Source organism: Arachis stenosperma, chromosome 9, assembly GCF_014773155.1.
Source record: "Arachis stenosperma cultivar V10309 chromosome 9, arast.V10309.gnm1.PFL2, whole genome shotgun sequence".
NCBI classification, from domain to species: Eukaryota; Viridiplantae; Streptophyta; class Magnoliopsida; order Fabales; family Fabaceae; genus Arachis; species Arachis stenosperma.
Genome location: NC_080385.1, coordinates 6,875,394 through 6,886,835, shown reverse-complemented (window position 1 = coordinate 6,886,835; position 11,442 = coordinate 6,875,394). Strand labels below are relative to the sequence as shown.

General features: G+C 33.1%; 1 protein-coding gene across 1 annotated transcript; it reads right to left on the bottom strand.

The window, feature by feature from the left end:
* Window positions 1-2,451: 2,451 nt before the first annotated feature.
* On the bottom strand, window positions 2,452-11,154 carry LOC130948953 (uncharacterized). The gene is made up of 14 exons (XM_057877805.1): window positions 9,823-11,154; window positions 9,457-9,564; window positions 9,187-9,326; window positions 8,883-9,093; window positions 8,543-8,780; window positions 8,379-8,466; window positions 8,015-8,223; window positions 4,998-6,328; window positions 4,280-4,384; window positions 4,009-4,154; window positions 3,720-3,930; window positions 3,360-3,597; window positions 3,133-3,283; window positions 2,452-3,039 (listed from the first exon to the last, which is right to left on the bottom strand). The coding sequence occupies exons 1-14, from the start codon at window positions 11,108-11,110 to the stop codon at window positions 2,734-2,736; spliced, it is 4,770 nt and encodes a 1,589-aa protein (XP_057733788.1). The 5' UTR covers window positions 11,111-11,154; the 3' UTR covers window positions 2,452-2,733.
* Between the last annotated feature and the right edge of the window lie 288 nt (window positions 11,155-11,442).

Genomic DNA, 11,442 nt, shown 5'->3' with positions numbered 1-11,442 from the left:
CTGAATTGCTTGTGTTTGAGTTGTATTGTTGTTAGTTAGCAGTTGCACACTTTGCAGTTTGCACCTTTCGGTTGTCAGTGTCACCCACTTATTTGTGGGTCTCATATAGTACAAATTTAAATATTTATTTTTAATTTTTTTAATAAATTTAAACATCATCTTTTAAAGGGTAAAAAACCATATTAAGCCAAATGAGTCAAAAAATAACGTAAATACGCCAAAGCAAAAATCGTTTCAGGAATAAGCCAGAAGCTATTTTTATATAATTCGAACCAGCTTGGTTCGAACTCCATTTCTACATAATTCGAACCAGCTTGGTTCGAATTATATACAAACACATACACACACATAATTCGAACCAGCTTGGTTCGAATTACACATAATTCGAACCAGCTTGGTTCGAATTACACACAAACACACGCACACACTAATTCGAACCAGCTTGGTTCGAATTACACACAATAATTCATGGTATAATTCGAATTATGCTGTTAAAAAATTAATAATTTATTAAAAAAATTTATTAAAAAATTTATTAAAAAAATTAATAATTAAAAAATTAAAAAATATATATTTTTATTTCATACGTTAAAAAAAAGTTAACAAAATATTTAATTACGAGACTTCTTTAAAATATTAATGAGCTATTAATTTGAATTCCATACAATACTTTTCTGTCCATTTTTAATAGTTCATGAATATTTTTTAATAAATTTTTTTAAATTATACTACAAAAAATATTTTATCCTATGCAAAACAATTTAAAAAAATGGCTTAAAAATGTTAGGAGTACTATAAAAATTTGTAATGTTATAATAACTTAGGTAAATACATGCATGTACTCAAATTTTAAATAAAATACTCTACATAGTCAATAATAATTTAAAAATGAAAGAAAATATTTTATTCCATACAAAATAATTAAAAAATATATTTTATTCTATACAAAATAATTTTAAAAAATGGCTTAAAAGATGTTATGAGTACTATAAAAGTTTGTAATATTCTAGTGATTTAGGTAAATACATGATAAAAATATTTTTTCTTTAATTTCTAAATTATTAGTGACTATGTGGAGTATTTCTTTAATGTCCTAAGTCATTAGGACATTACAAATTTTTATAGTACTTCTAACAGCTTTTAAGCCATTTTTTAAATTATTTTGCATAAAATAAAATATTTTTTTGTGGTATAATTTAAATAAATTTATTAAAAAATATTCATGATAATTTTTTAATAAAATTATTTAAATTATATGGTGAGATATTACATGATTCGAATTACGCATAGGGAAGTTCGAATTACTCTGATTCAAATTATATGGTGACCAATTCGAATTCTATACAATACTCTTCGAGATATACACGTATCGCGTCCACCTGTCTAACGAGATACATGCAAAATTATCTCGAAATAAAAGAAAAGTATTTATTTTGATAAATATTTTTTAAATTATTTATTTCAGTAATTATTATAATTAATTTATTTATTAAAATAAAAAATTCCATATTATAACGTCCTATAAAACAACTAACAACTAAATTAATTAAACAGAAATGACTATAATATAGATTGAAGTTAGTTTTTTTATTAGAAATTTTTTTTTGTATTTTCATTATTTTATGTTTTCTTTACAAAAAATATAAAAATATTAATAAAAATATAATTTATTTATTTTTTATAATTATATTTTTTAAATTTTTTATATAAAAACTAAATAAATTACACTTTCATAATTTGTTATTTTAGGTTGGCACAGACTCACATTCATGCCAACGTCAACCACCAGTCCACCACCATACCGGGATACCCACACCTACATCTGTTTTGTTTTCTTTTCATTTTTTTAATTATTAAATTTTGGTTCTCACTTCTCAGCTGCCAATTGCATACAACAGGACAGGACAGCATCAATGAAAATGGTGGTGGCTTGGGCTTGGAAGACTCACTTATAAAAAGTATTAAAAAAAAATGACTTCCTCAATTACACGCATTCATGAATCAGTATCCATGCGGCTTCACATTAAACTATTTCTATTTCGTTTAGATGCAACCGCATTTGTATTCGTAACCACTTCTGGCTCCAAAAATCCGCTGAGTAACTTCAGTTGACATAGTATTATGAGTTCAAGCAGCTGCTACAGTCTGTTGTTTATGATTTTCAGGCAAATCCGAAGCATTCCAAAGTTTGTGACGGTAAAATTAGATATCACCTTTTCCCCAAATTGACAAATTTGCTCTTAATTTTTGTTTTTCGGGACTACATTTCATGTGTTAGTTATATTTCTGTAGGTTAAATTTCTGTGATAAGAATCAGCAAAGATTCAGTTCTCAATGGAGGTAAATTCTGTTTCTTGATGTCTTGATTAACGATTTGTAGTGTTGCATTGCTCCTGCGTTTTGTCTTAAAAAATGGAATTTTATTTGTTTATTTATCTGGTTTAAACTGCATAAGATAGGATAAGAATCAACCAACCCCTGCTACATAAATTAAAAGAATTAACTTTTGAGATGGGATAAGATTTCATCTAACATACCTTAAAATGTACAGAACTTTTTGTTTATTCCACACAGGTGTTAGGATATGTTGAAATTTAAGACAAAAGTAGAAATCCATAGCAAATATATTGAATCTAGGACTATAAAAGCTTAGCCTATTCTGCACTCATGCTATAATAACCTGATTATTCCATATAATAAGATAAAATCATGTCACTCTCTCGCGTCCATATACTATCTTGCATTTAACAATGTCATGGAAATTTCGTTGGCTGAAAACGGTGTGCCGTTTCCCAACACGGTATCTGCTTCAATTGTAACACCTCTTTCAATATAAAAACCAGGGACCTTTGGCTTGGGCAACAATTTCTCACCATTTAGCATTAGGACCACAGATAACATGTCTGGTCGGTCTTCCGGTCTTTGTTGCACACATAATAGGCCCACTTGTATGCATCTTATGACTTCAGAATGGGTGCATCCCTTTAACAATTCATCCAATAGCTCCAATGGTCTGTCATCAGTCCATAATCTCCATGCCTAAAGTATTGGAAATTAGAATGTTAAATTAGAAAAGAAGAAATCTGAATTAGACTATTAGTTGGTATAGTTAAGTCAAGTCATTTTGCTAACATGTCCAAGAAGATTAAGGTAGTTTTCCGGGTCAGAGAATTCCCTGTTCTTCTTTCCACTTAACAACTCTAGTACTATCACACCATAGCTAAACACATCAGACTTCATTGAGAATTGCCCATGTACTGCATACTCAGGAGGCATATAACCACTGAAAGCACAATTTGAAACCAAAATTAATACAAATGCAATCATAAAGGACCAAGATTAGATTGAATCTTACTTACTATGTTCCAGCTATCCTGTTTGTGTTAGCCTCCACTTGATCACCTAAGAATGTTCGTGCCAAGCCAAAGTCTGATATTTTAGGATTCAAATTTGCATCCAGCAAAATGTTGCTGGTTTTTAGATCTCTATGAATAATTCTTAATCTAGAATCTTGATGAAGATAAAGAAGTCCACGAGCAATGCCGCTAATAATGTTGAAACGTTTAGGCCAATCTAGCAACTTCCTTCTAATTTCATCTAAAAATCAAGTAGACATGCTTAGTTTACCACTTGTAGAATTCAAAACTACACAAACTATACATATGAAATATTAATATTGTCATAAAAATTTTAGAATATACAGTAGAAAAGGGTCCAACCAGAAATGAAGTAGTCCAGGCTTTTGTTCGGCATGTATTCATAGACCAATATTTTTTCTACTCCTTGAATGCAAAAACCAAGAAGCTTCACAAGATTACGATGCTGAAGTTTGGCTATCAACGCCACTTCAGTTTTGAACTCTTCCAACCCTTGGCCAGACTTTTTTGAAAGTCTTTTTATGGCTAACTCTTGCCCATCAGTCAATGTACCCTGAAAAGTAATCATTAGCACCATTAGAGTTTCTTTAAGGGAAATAGAAACTGATGAATTCTTTTTTTACTATTTCACCTTGTATACTTCTCCAAAACCACCTTCTCCAAGTTTGTTACTGCTTGAAAATTTTTCGGTAGCTTTAGCTAAGACTGAGAAATTGAATGCTGGTAGATCAATATCTTCTTGCATCTGTTTTTCTCTGTAAATTATTTTTCTTGTCCCTAATTGATTGGAAGACAACAGTCAATAATAGCTGAGGGTCTATAACAAACAACTTCCATATTTTGTTTTCTCTATTTTTTCGGTATTTATGGCAGATGGCAAATTAACTCATAAGGATATCTACCTGGATGTATAATCATTATGCTGACACATGTGATTAATCCGAAAATAATCACACCAACTGCAATTCCTACCTTCTTTTGCTTGATGTTTCCATGGCCATTAGCAGCTGCAATATTGTCAGAAAAATGTTGAACTTCATTACTCCTCAACTTAGTACAAAAGATTCTACTTTGACATAGTTTGTTCCACTTTCTTCAAATTTTGAGTGACTAATATAGTGTATTTATTCTAAAAATAATTACTATTTAACAACTAATATGCATTCATTGCATTGCTAATATAATAACAATAAGTACTACTCCTATTCCAAAAATTTCTGTGACTTTGAAACTTCCGTATATTAATAATTCAACATATTTAGGTACAGTTTATACCAAAGAGGCTAGAAAAATCTTGTTACCGGAAGATCTTGCTTCAAGTACAGTATTCTCTCTCTTCTTAAGCATGGCATTTCAAGCTACAATACAAAAATGCTTAGTTTAACTCACCTTTCCAGTTTTCAAACTTACAAAACTACCCAATTCTACTTATAGTGTTTGTACTTTTGTTTCCAAAACCAAAAGTATAGTATGCACAAAATCTATAGGAGAGAAAATATTATCCAAACCATAGGTGAGACATAGCAATGGAATCCAAAATACTATTAGTTACCTTAGAATAATTCCAAAATCCACAATAAATCAAAATAGAGAGAAACTAAAGGGAGAAAAGAAAGGTACCCAATTCTGAAGAAGGGACTTTTAGGTAAAGGTCTTGACCCCCTTGTGAGAATTGTATAATGTCAGTAAGATTATGAAACCAAATTAGACAACCACTTCCTCCATTACGAATATCCAAACTTGAATATGCTGAACAAGAACAGTTTTTCAGGCAAAACTTTTGACATTCCTGGAGGTTCATTGTCTCACTATACCATGAAGAAGATGTGTCTGGCAATTTTATGCCTGTGTACCTCAAGAAGCCATTGGTGTTATTGCAATCCAGTGCAACCTTTCTCTCACAACCATTGGACCAATATGACATATTTTGTGATTTAGGAAACTTGGGATTGGGAATATACCCTTTCAGACACTTGCATATTGCAACATTACTATCCACAATGCATATAGCATTTGAACCACAATAGGCATACCTTTCACACCCACCTTGGTTCGCAACCTGGGTAACTTGTACCTTGTTTCTTGTTTGGCTTGTCCAAACCAGATATTGTCCATTACCAGAAGGGTATTCTTTAAGTACTGTGAAAATGGAAGTATCAAGCATTTCAAACTCATAATACACCTCTTTTCCATTCAATACAAAATTGGATCTAAATGTTTGTGTGTTCTGAGATGGAGATCCAGTAAAATAAAGGCCATTCCATGATCCACCTCTGAAAGATATAAGAGATCCTTTCATTACCATTATTTGTGGATATCCTCTGGGATCAATTTTTATAGTATACTCTCCCACAGCAGGATCTTCTTCACTTTTCCAGCTTGATACATATTTTTCCTGACCAGTAACAAAGTTCCATCCAATCTTCATTCCAGGCATCAATGTATCACAAGGGTAATCAAAACTCTGCCACAAAAAGCTGCTGTTATAAATATTTTTCCCATTTGTCACTACAAGATTTCCCGAATCCAAAATCCGTGCAATTGAGTTACTCCAGGATTTGCTGGATATGTTGGACGACCAAACAGTGTTGTTTGTCTCATCAAGAAGCTGAAGAATCCCCATTTTGTTGAATTGCAAAACTCCTGACTTGTTGTGAAGGGGTCTTTCTCTGTTAGCTACCCACACAACTGTTGGATTTCCTGATGTATCTCTGTACCACACACCCAAATATCGACTTGTCGAAGTTCCAGGGCTGAAGAAACCAAGTTCAGAGCTTCCACCAGCTGAGACTAAAGATTCACCGTCTCGGATATATTGTGCCATTCCTAGGCTGTCTGATGAAGTGGTGGTTCTCATGCAGGACATGAGAAAGAACCAAATAACTAATGTTCTTAAATTATCCATACCCATCATTGGTGATTTTCCTATTAGGAAGTAGGAGGATGAGTTTTAATGGTAGGATTTGCATTGTATTATTAGGAGGAGGATAGAATGATTTTATCATTGGGGGATCAAATATTAAAGTCTTTCCCTGTTAAAAAATAAGTATGTTCATGTGAGGAATCTTTCATTGTCCTCATCAAAGTCAAGTCAACTCTCAAATTACGTATTTGAAATGAAAATAGTATGGTTAGTATCAATCACACAAGTTTGAAATGAAATAAATAAGTTTATGTATAGTATATAGCCTTCCCAGGAAGGATTGGACTTTCAAGTGATGTGTTTCTCTTATTATTTATTTTGTAAGTTACTTGTGTATTTCTTAGCTAACCTTCAATGAATATTATTTTTACCCAGTCATATAAAATTTAAGAAATTCTAGGATTCTCGACCACCAATTCATAGTTGCTTCATTGTTTATATAGTTTTGGTGAGCTATTTATTTATTGACAGTTGCTTTGGTACTCAATTTTCCCCCCCAATTTTATAGGATTTTCAATGCTTTTAAAATATAATTTATAGTATTGTGAGTATAATAGAAATTCACCATCCAATATTTATTGTTATATTAGCAGAAGAGGTTAACTTAAATACACTATCCCAAAAGTGGTACAAACACAAACATCTTATTAAGTGAAAAAAATGTAAAATTATTTTCAAGGGTAAGTGAATAGAAATGATGTGAAATAGCAAAGTTAATTTTGATGATGAAAATTGAAAAATCACTCTAGAATATCAACATGTAATTGGAACAAGGAAGCATGTTAATAGCAATAGTGAAGCTTGGTTATTTCTAGACTCAGAAGACCAATATTTTTCAATTTGTCAAAGTGATAACACTGACATGTTGTAACCGTATGAAGATAAGCAGGCTGCAAAGGTTGACTTGGACAAAGATGTTTATCAACAACGTTACTTGCTAGAACATGTTGGAATCATGGATGATTGAGGAGACGATGTGAACTTGGAAGCAATTGTAGTAAAACTCTTCAAAGACTACTTGTCAAACATACGAGAAAGATCTAGCAACCATATTAGACTAAAAGTATGACTTTTATCATAACACCAAGGAAACAGTGTAAGATGATAAAAGCATGTTATTAGCTTTCACCGCCATTTATCTATTATAATAAATAGGTGGTACATCATTTGCCCTTATATGTTAATTTGGCCATGGAAAACCTTGTGTTAGAATAAAAAACAATGTGATACCAAGAATGAATGTTGTAGATGAGTGTCATAGAGAGAAAAATATTAGGTCCTTTCTATGAGTATCTTAGTGAGAAGGTAATCTCATTGTATAAGAGATAGTGTATGGTTTTTTCTTTCCGTTTGAGAGTACTTTCTTATATAATTGTTATCTCAACATATAAAAGTGGAAATAATGTTGTCTCCTTATTTTTTGAGTGAATTGTAATTCTTTCACTTAGTCAATGTATCTTCCATATTTGCCAAAATTATTTGTGCCAGTTACATGTATATCATTTCCAAATTTTAGTTGTGTTACTCTGTTCTGATAACTTTGGTTACCTAACAAATTAGATTTTTTTCCGCCTTTTGAGACATTGTCCAAGTCATCATTGTAATTGTTGAATCATATAATACTGTAAAAATCATGTCTACCATTGTGATGGAAATTTGATTACAGTTTGCAATTTTCTAACAAAGAACCTTAATTGCTACACTCTTTCAATACAAAAATGCAGGAACTTTCGGCATGGGCAATGGTTTCTCACCATTTAACATTAGAATCACTGATGACATGTCTGGTCTATTTTCTGGTCTTTGTTGCACGCATAACAGACCCACTTGTATGCACCGTATGACTTCGGTAGGGATGCATCCTTCCTTTAACTCTTCATCCAATAGTTCTAGTGGCCTCTCATCTGTCCACAGTTGCCATGCCTGGGAAATCTTATAAATCAAATCAGTGAATTCAAAGAAATTTCAATTTTGCTATTTAATTTGGAGCTAGCTAGTTCTTTCATCTTGCTTACATGTCCAAGAAGATTAAGATTGTTTTCTGGGTCTGAAAATTCCCTGTTTTTTAGTCCACTTACCAACTCTAGTACTATTACACCGTAGCTAAAGACATCAGATTTTAATGAGAATTGTCCATGCACTGCATACTCAGGAGACATATAACCACTGAAAGAACAAGTTGAAACAAAAATAAATATAAATGCAATTTAAAAGGACCATAATTAGGCTGAAAGTTGCTTACTATGTTCCAGCCACCCTATCAGTGTTAGCCTCGACTTGATCACATGAGAATGTTCGAGCCAACCCAAAGTCTGATATTTTTGGATTCAAATCAACATCTAGTAGGATATTGCTAGTTTTTAAATCTCTATGAATAACCCTTAGTCTAGAATCTCGATGAAGATAAAGAAGTCCTCGAGCAATACCACTAATAATGTTGAAACGTTTCGGCCAATCTAGCAACTTTCTTCTGACTTCACCTAGCAAATTTGGTAGACATGCTTAGTAATAGTATATTACTTGTAAGAATTTTTGAAACTGCCAAAAAGTTGCTTAGAATATATAGTAAAAGGAATTCTAACCAAAAACAAAGTAGTCCAAGCTTTTGTTAGGCATATACTCATAGATTAATATTTTTTCTTCCCCTTGAATGCAGTAGCCAAGAAGCTTCACGAGATTACGATGCTGAAGTTTAGCTATCAACATCACTTCATTCTTGAACTCTTCCGACCCTTGTCCAGATTTTTTAGAAAGTCTTTTCACAGCTATCTCTTGGCCATCTATCATCTTACCCTGAAAATTATAATAATAATATCAGTATTTAATTTACTTAGTTTATTTTTCTTTTGAAGAAAATAGAAGTCCTTGACTAGTTTTTCATTCTACCTTGTATACCGGTCCAAAACCACCTTCTCCAAGTTTATTATTGCTTGAGAAGTTTTCAGTAGCTTTGGCTAAGAGTGAGAAATCAAATTTTGGTAGGTTGATATCTTCTTGTCTTTGCTTATGTCTGTTAAGTATTCTTGCTGGTTGGAGGACAACAATGAAAAAGAACTACCAGTCAATGCTATTCAAAACTTGCACCTTTGTTTTCTTGTTTTTTTTACTTTGGTTTTGCTTTTGTGGGTGCATATGACATATTATGATAGTATTTACCTGGATTTCTAATTATTGTTGTTATGGCGATGGATGTTGCTAATCCAAAAATACCCACACCAACTGCAATTCCTATCTTCTTTTTATTCGTATTCCCATGGCTATTACCTGCAATACGATCAGAAAGAATGATAGAACATAAAAGAGTTTTTGAAAATGGCAAAAGTTGCATAGTGTGTTTAATTTCTTCAATTTGGCTAAAGTGATAAAAGGTGTGTGCAACCATTAGCTAACATAAATTATTGGAAAATCTGTTAATTTTGACATATTTTACAACCCTACTCTATTCAACTTATTTACCCTACAATAATCCAGTAGTCCAAAATAAATCAAACTGGAAAAGGAAATGGATACAAGGAAGAGTACCTAATTCTGAAGCAGGGACTTTGATGTAAAGGTCTTGACCTCCTTTTGAGAATTGCATCATGTCAGTAAGATTACCAAACCAAAGTAGGCAACCACTCCCTCCATTGCGGATATCCAAATTTGCATATGCTGTACAAGAACAATTTTTGAGACATAACTTCTGACATTCTTCAAGGTTCATTGTCTCACTATACCATGAAGAAGATGTGTCTGGCAATTTCATGTCACTGTACTTCAAGAACCCTACTACATCATCACAATCCAATGCAACCTTTCTAGAACACCCACTAGACCAATCTGAGATGTACCATTTTTCAGGAAACTTTGGAGTGTATCCTTTTACGCAATCGCATGTTGCAACATCAGCAGCCATGCTACATACAGAATTTGAACCACACAAGGCATAACTTCCACAGGCATACTGCCCGCCGGTTAGGGAAACTTCAACCCGGCTTGTTGTTCGACTTGTCCAAGTCATAACTTGTGCATCTCCAGAAGGGTTTGTTTTGAGTATGGAGAAGATGGACCTATCAAGTATTTCAAACTCAAAATACACTTCTTTCGAATTCAACACGAAATTACGCTTAAGTATGCTCATGCCTTCAACTGGAGTTCCAGTAAAATAAATGCCATTCCATGATCCTATTCTACTAATTATAACAGAACCCTTCATTTGCATTACCTGTGGATATCCCCTAGGATCAACTCTTAGAGAATATTCTCCCACAGCAGGATCCTCTGTACTTTTCCAGCACGAAAGCGATCTGTCTAGGCCGGTAGCTAAGTCTCGGCCGAATTTCATCCCTGGAATATACGTATCGCATGGATAATCAAAACTCTGCCACAAAAAGCTTCCCTCCTTAGTATCTGGTACATTTTTCACCACAAGATTCCCTGAATCCAAGAGCTGTGCAACCGAGTTACTCAAGGCTTTGCTTGAGATATTGGATGACCAAATGGTGTTGTTTGTGTCACTAAGAAGTTGAAGATCCCCTGTTTCTTTGAATATCAAAACACCTGACTTATTGTGAAGGGGTCTTTCTCTATTGGCCACCCACATAATTGTGTTGTTTCTTGATGCATCTCTATACCACAAGCCCAAGTACCGGCGAGTCGAAGCTCCGGGGCTGAAGAAACCAACTTCAAAGCTTCCACCTGCCGAGACTAAAGTCTCGCCATCTCGAATATACTCACTCATTCTTAAGCTATCTTTTGAAGTGGTGGTTTTAAAGCAAGATATGAGAGAAAACCAAATGAGTAGCAACATTCTTGAGTAATTGTTCATCATTTGTGTAGTTTTGAGTAATGGATTCTTGTGAAGCTTACAAATAAATGCTCCAACATGGACGATGTATTAATAATAAAAGAGAGGAAGAGAAAAATGACCGTGTCATGGGGGCAAAAACTGTTAAGGTCGTTCATTTTGTTTTTTTCTTGGTACCAACGTGTTTCTTTTCCGAGTTAAAAGGAACTGTCCCCTGTCAAAAAGAACATAAAAAAGTGTTCTCTTTTTGGAAATACAAGTCTACGTAGAGCTTCTGCTTTCTTGCACATTGTAATTGGCAGAGTCTTTTTTGTTTGATGGATTTTATTTTGGAGTAATGCTATGGCTTCCGTAAA

Bases quoted from the DNA above. Each gene is read 5' to 3' on its own strand.
- LOC130948953 (XM_057877805.1), bottom strand. From the start codon at position 11,110: ATGATGAACAATTACTCAAGAATGTTGCTACTCATTTGGTTTTCTCTC. The intron at 9,327-9,456 runs GTAAATACTATC...TCCTCCAACCAG, and splicing joins AACAATAATTAGAAATCCAG to CAAGAATACTTAACAGACAT. The intron at 8,224-8,378 runs GTAAGTGGACTA...AAGATTTCCCAG, and splicing joins GTGTAATAGTACTAGAGTTG to GCATGGCAACTGTGGACAGA.